Source organism: Mandrillus leucophaeus, unplaced genomic scaffold (genome assembly GCF_000951045.1).
Source record: "Mandrillus leucophaeus isolate KB7577 unplaced genomic scaffold, Mleu.le_1.0 Scaffold173, whole genome shotgun sequence".
NCBI classification, from domain to species: domain Eukaryota; kingdom Metazoa; phylum Chordata; class Mammalia; order Primates; family Cercopithecidae; genus Mandrillus; species Mandrillus leucophaeus.
In genome coordinates, this window is record NW_012101732.1 from 5,456,924 (window position 1) to 5,463,585 (window position 6,662).

General features: G+C 36.5%; 1 protein-coding gene across 1 annotated transcript in view; it reads right to left on the reverse strand.

Annotated features, from left to right (window-relative positions):
- Positions 1–6,662, reverse strand: part of EFR3A (EFR3 homolog A (S. cerevisiae)) — a 111,561-nt gene that overhangs the window by 35,525 nt on the left and 69,374 nt on the right. Inside the window, exons 11-14 of the mRNA XM_011977107.1 lie at positions 5,779–5,893; positions 4,810–4,861; positions 2,327–2,499; positions 1,928–2,003 (exon numbers count right to left, since the gene is read on the reverse strand). Of these exons, the coding sequence (XP_011832497.1) occupies positions 1,928–2,003; positions 2,327–2,499; positions 4,810–4,861; positions 5,779–5,893 (416 nt within the window). The remainder of the gene's footprint in view (positions 1–1,927; positions 2,004–2,326; positions 2,500–4,809; positions 4,862–5,778; positions 5,894–6,662) is intronic.

The following is a 6,662-nucleotide window of genomic DNA, read 5'->3' on the forward strand; positions in this document are numbered from 1 at the left end:
GGCTGGGCACGGTAGCTCACGCTTGTAATCCCAGCACTTTGGGAGGCCGAGGAGGCTGGATCACGAGATCAGGAGATCGAGACCATCCTGGCTAACACGGTGAAACTCTGTCTCTACTAAAAATACAAAAAAAAAAATTAGCCAGGCATGGTGGCGGGCGCCTGTAGTCCCAGCTACTTGGGAGGCTGAGGCAGGAGAACGGCGTGAACCCGGGAGGCGGAGCTTGCAGTGAGCCGAGATCGCGCCAATGTACTCCAGCCGGGCGACAGAGTGAGACTCCGTCTCAACAACAACAACAAAAAAATGTAATGTAGGATTTTGCTGAATTCACAAAAACATCATTCATAATGAGAATAAAGTTAATAACAGCATACATTTACCACGTGTTAGGCATGATTCTAAGCACTGCATATGTATTAACTGTCCTCACCATATCCCTGTAAGGTAGACTCTAGCGAATCTCATTCATAAGGAGAAACTGAGGCTCAGAGAAGTTAAGGTTAGTACGAAAGAGATATAAGGAGCTTAGGTGACAAACAGTAAAAGTAAGACCTGCAAATTTTAAATTTAAGTTTGCAAATTATTCTCTCATTTTAAATTAGGCAGTCGGTTAATGGGAATACATTTTCATTTTGGGAAGTTGTACTTAGTTACTTGATTGACTTTTTATTTTTTGAGACAGAGTCTCGCTCTGTCACCCAGGCTAGAGTGCAGTGGCATGTGGTCTCTGCTCACTGCAAGCTCTGCCTTCCGGGTTCACGCCATTCTCCCGTCTCAGCCTCCCCAGTAGCTGGGACTACAGGTGCCTGCCACCACGCCAGACTAATTTTTTTATTTTTAGTAGAGACGGGGTTTCACCGTGTTAGCCAGGATGGTCTCGATCTCCTGACCTTGCGATCCACCCACCTCGGCCTCCCAAAGTGCTGGGATTACAGGTGTGAGCCACCATGCCCGGCCAACCTCACTTAAATATTTTATTCAGTGAATCACATTAATGTAGGAACGGTGATATTTTGTAAATTATTTTTTAAATGAAATTTTAAAAAAGGAGTTAACTTGAAACACAGCAATCAATAGTATAGGTACAGATAGTAACACGAAAGACGGTGTCAGGGAGAAAGCATGGGCTAGTAAAGAGGCAAAAAAGAACATGGATTACAGGTCTCTGCACCTAGCTTCCTATGGGGCTGTCTCCTGTTCCTCGTACCTCTAAAAACAGGCTCCCTTAGCTGGCAATACTGTGTTCGGTATAAGGGCAGCTAGCAGTGTCATGGTTATCATATCTCTCAATGTTGACTAAGTGTCTGGCAAATATTAGGTGCCCAAGCTTTGGACGAATAATAACTGCAAAGAAAGTTTACTCAATATGCAAATAACCATAAATACCATAATTTTCTAAATTCAGCCATTTGCCAGTAGACCTACAGAATTTAAATTATCATCATGAAAATCCAGCAAAAACCACTATTAGGGGCAGAGATCCTGCCCAACTCATCTTTATATCCCAAATAGTGTAGAAAACAATGCCTAATAGACAATAAAAACTCACCACAGTTAATTTATTCGATGGTAACAGGTATTTTCAGAAACTTGAAACTGTCTACAAAAGAGCTGCTAAAAGAGGAATCAGTATCTATGTTTTTCAGTGGGAGAGGATTGCCAGGGCAAGAATTATAGGAAGACGTTTTACTCAGAGAAGAAATTAAGAACTACTACAGCAGCCCAACAATACAATGTTCAAATACAGGCTGGAGGAGACACCACCAGGAATGTTATACTTGAGGGAGGTTGAAGATGGCATCTTGAGGTCTTTCAATTTCAAAATTCTATGGCTTCATTTCAAGGTCACAGATCAATACAAAACCACCTAACAATTCAAATGGCTGTAATTTACACTATGCATTTTTTTTTTTAGAAGATGTCTTACCTTTTTCATGAAACTTGTGTCTTGTCTACAAATTTTTTCTCTTTTTATCTTTAGGTCAGCTACATCCGGTATTATTCTAGAGACAATTAATATATCATTTTTAATGAATAGCACACTTATTTACAATATCACATCTTATATGGAAAATTGTATTTACACTTAAGAGTTTGATAAGCCTGTATGTAATACTACTGAATTGCTTCTGAAGAGAACATATGTGCTCTCCAAAAAATTGCTATCTTAAAATATATTGATTAAATTATCTCAATACCAATTAAATAAAATTCTGGATTAATAAAACCTGAACATGCTAGATTTTTAAAAATCACAATACTTAAACACACTAATTTAGCAATTTAAAAACATTATCATTTGATCCATTTCAAAATGGCATATTACCTGATCCCTCGAAGCTTTGCCCTATTGTCATGGCGATCCATGAGATTATGCATTACTTCCAAGACCAACTGTCTCAGTTCATAGTCTTCCATGAGAGATGGTGATAACAAAGGATCCAGGAAAGACCCTGGCAATGCAGTAACAATCGTCTTTGCTTTATATCCAGAGGTCACCTGATTATCAGGAAGAAGAAAAACAATTTTGTCACGAGTCCTTTTTTTTGTAAAATTCTCATATTGTTTTATAAGAACCATAAACTTAGGAAAGAAAACATGGACAGAAGCCTGCAGAGAAGACATAAAGGAAATGTGCAAAGTAATGAAGGATTCTGGCTGGGCACGGTAGCTCACGCTTGTAATCCCAGCACTTTGGGAGGCCGAGGAGGCTGGATCACGAGATCAGGAGATCGAGACCATCCTGGCTAACACGGTGAAACTCTGTCTCTACTAAAAATACAAAAAAAAAAATTAGCCAGGCATGGTGGCGGGCGCCTGTAGTCCCAGCTACTTGGGAGGCTGAGGCAGGAGAACGGCGTGAACCCGGGAGGCGGAGCTTGCAGTGAGCCGAGATCGCGCCAATGTACTCCAGCCGGGCGACAGAGTGAGACTCCGTCTCAACAACAACAACAAAAAAATGTAATGTAGGATTTTGCTGAATTCACAAAAACATCATTCATAATGAGAATAAAGTTAATAACAGCATACATTTACCACGTGTTAGGCATGATTCTAAGCACTGCATATGTATTAACTGTCCTCACCATATCCCTGTAAGGTAGACTCTAGCGAATCTCATTCATAAGGAGAAACTGAGGCTCAGAGAAGTTAAGGTTAGTACGAAAGAGATATAAGGAGCTTAGGTGACAAACAGTAAAAGTAAGACCTGCAAATTTTAAATTTAAGTTTGCAAATTATTCTCTCATTTTAAATTAGGCAGTCGGTTAATGGGAATACATTTTCATTTTGGGAAGTTGTACTTAGTTACTTGATTGACTTTTTATTTTTTGAGACAGAGTCTCGCTCTGTCACCCAGGCTAGAGTGCAGTGGCATGTGGTCTCTGCTCACTGCAAGCTCTGCCTTCCGGGTTCACGCCATTCTCCCGTCTCAGCCTCCCCAGTAGCTGGGACTACAGGTGCCTGCCACCACGCCAGACTAATTTTTTTATTTTTAGTAGAGACGGGGTTTCACCGTGTTAGCCAGGATGGTCTCGATCTCCTGACCTTGCGATCCACCCGCCTCGGCCTCCCAAAGTGCTGGGATTACAGGCATGAGCCACTGTGCCCAGCTGCTATTAAACATTTTAAGCATACCACATAGATATTCATTCAGTCGACTATATGGTATAATCAGGATGGCAAGGCAAAATAATTTACTGAGCAAATTTGTCTAATATAAATAAAGGCTTAGGATCAAATTAAATTGCAGGTGGGAGATCTCAACATATTTACAGGATTATAAACATATATGGAATATTTAACATTTACATTCGGGCATTTATTATAGGATGGAGGTAGTTTTATAAGTCAGCTGGGAAACCGGTGGGACACCTGTCTACCCATCCGGGAAAATCATACCACATATAAACATAAACTTCAGATTAAAGTTCTAAATATAGAGAGCTAAAATTTTAAAACTGCTATAAGAAAATACAAACAAAAGCGTTTATATCATCAGAGGAGGAATGGAGTTCTTATATAAGATACAAATGAAAAAGTACAAAACATATAGAACAAACTGATAAATCTGGCTATATTAGAACTCAAAACTTCTATATGATAAGGGCCATAAACAGAATTAAAAAGAATTAAAAATAAAACCATACGAGGTATTTCTGCACTTAGGTATGAGACAGTCCGTTTAAAAAATGAGATCATGTATAGTAAACATTTCTAGGATAAATCTAAAAGATACTGATTTCGAAAGGATACATATGTGCTAGCGATGGTTGAATCAAATGTGAGTACAACTGCTAGAAAATAATCAGAAGACCTTTCATTCTGGGTATACTTTTCCTTTTCAGCTATTGATAGCCACTTCAAATTTTAAATGGCAAATATTCATTTTAGTGAATTATTTTCCCAATTGGAAGCAATTATTTGGTCAGTATGAGAAAGAATTAGCATAATATGTTGAAAGAACTTTGGATTTCAAATCTGAGTTCTGTTTTTCAGCCCAGCAACTTTGGTGGACCTCATCAACTCCTTCTACTCACAGTCTCTGAGCCCAGGTATCTCATCTATCAGACGGCAATAGTTTCTGTCCTCTGTATGTTTCATCATTATGAAGATCAAACACAATGACAGAAGAAGTGAGAAATAAATATATTTTTTATAGGATAATCTTTAAAATGAAGAACATAATAAAATACTAACCATAAACAGTAACTTACTTAAGAAAAGAAAGGTTGTAACATGAAGCTATTCAATTAATGCTTACAGTAATTTAAGGTTAAGTGTGTCCTTTATTTATCTTAAATGCCTTACCATAAGCAAAGATCTCAGCAACATTATCTGAATTCTCCTGGTTCCTAAATCCCTAAAATATACAAAAAGCTGGAATTACTATACTAATTAGCATTTATATTACTTCATTTACTCTAATTACTGATTTTAAAATTCTATTCTTATTGGCTAAATAGATTTTATTTTTATAACAGTTTTAAGTCACGGCTCACTTTACATGCCAAAGTAAAATTGATGTGAATTAAAACTATTATCTTGAAAAATATCAAACTAAAAAATCTGTTATTGGCTCTCAAAACAGTCCTATGCATGTGATGATAAGAAAATTTAATCATTTAAACAGACAATTAAACAACCCAAATTAAAAGACATTTTACATTGGAGAAAATAATTACTACAAACATAGCTGATGAGTATAATCTCTCTTTAACAAATATGAATAAACAGGTAAGAACAATTTTAAAAAATAACAAATTAATGGTCAAAGAAATGTAAGTCGAATAAGATACTATTACTTCCTTATTAAATTAAAAAAACAAAAACATTCACAAACAAAAACTTTAGCATGTTATAAAACCAAATAAAATGTATAAAATAAGGGGGTCAGAGCACATAATCTTTAAAATCAGTTTCAGTTCTAAAATTCTAGGAATAAGCCACTATTTCTGATATACTGACATTAATTTTTAAAATTTATACAGGAAACTTGAAGCTTAACCCTGAATGTGTATGCACACACACACAATGTCCAGGCCAAACAATTTCTAAAGATGGAAAAATCTGAGAATTTATAAGCTGAAAATGATTCTAAAGGTCTAAAAATGTTAATTCAATTGCTTAGCAATCTACTGTCATAATACTACTAACTGTTTTCCATAGGAATTTTATTACTAATGATTTTTAAAAAAACAAAACTTAAACATTTTCTAGATTTCATTAGGATAAAACGTAATTCAAGATTAAGTTCAAATTTACAGTCTGAGAACATACCCTAGTTGACTGATATCCAAAGTATGGGTAGATGTTCCAAAAACAGGTACTTTCCCCATAATGAACATCATGATTTCTGACCTCTGATAATCTGGTAAGTTACTTCCAAAAAATCCTATGAAAGTATTAAGATAAATTTTAGAAATTGAAAAAGTCTACTTTTCCATATAATACAAAATTATTTTTAGCCAAAGTTTTCAACATGTGGTAAAATAATCACTGACAAGTCTGTATGTTACATGTAACATTAAAGAATATTACAATTTCATTTGCACAAAATCATTTAGTTAGGTACAATATAAACTGTGTATAATGGACTGATAGATAAAATGATAAATTTATCAAAGTCTTTTTTATATAATTATAACAGTGACAAACCAGCACTGACTTGAGTTGACTGGAGTTTTAGAAAAAGGAAAAATATTGCCCGGGTGTGATGGCTCACACTTGTAATCCCAATACTTTGGGAGGCTGAGGCGGGTGGATCACCTGAGGTCGGGAGTTCGAGACCAGCCTGACCAACACGGTGAAACACCATCTCTACTAAAAACACAAAATTAGGCAGGCGTGGTGGCACATGCCTGTAATCCCAGCTACTAAGGAGGTTGAGGCAGGAAAATTGCTTGAAACTGGGATGTGGAGGTTGTGGTGAGCCAAGATCGCACCACTGCACTCCAGCCTGGGCAACAAGAGCGAAACTCTGCCTCAAAAAAAAAAAAAAAAGAAAAGAAAAGGAAAAATATTTTGGTAGTATTTCTGATGAAACTCTAGTTCACACATGAAACTCTAGTTCACACACTGTGAGCCTAAATTTTTGTTCCAGTAATCAGGCCACACATTGGTAAAGAAGTCAATAATTAGTCACTACTCTGGTTTTCCAGGAT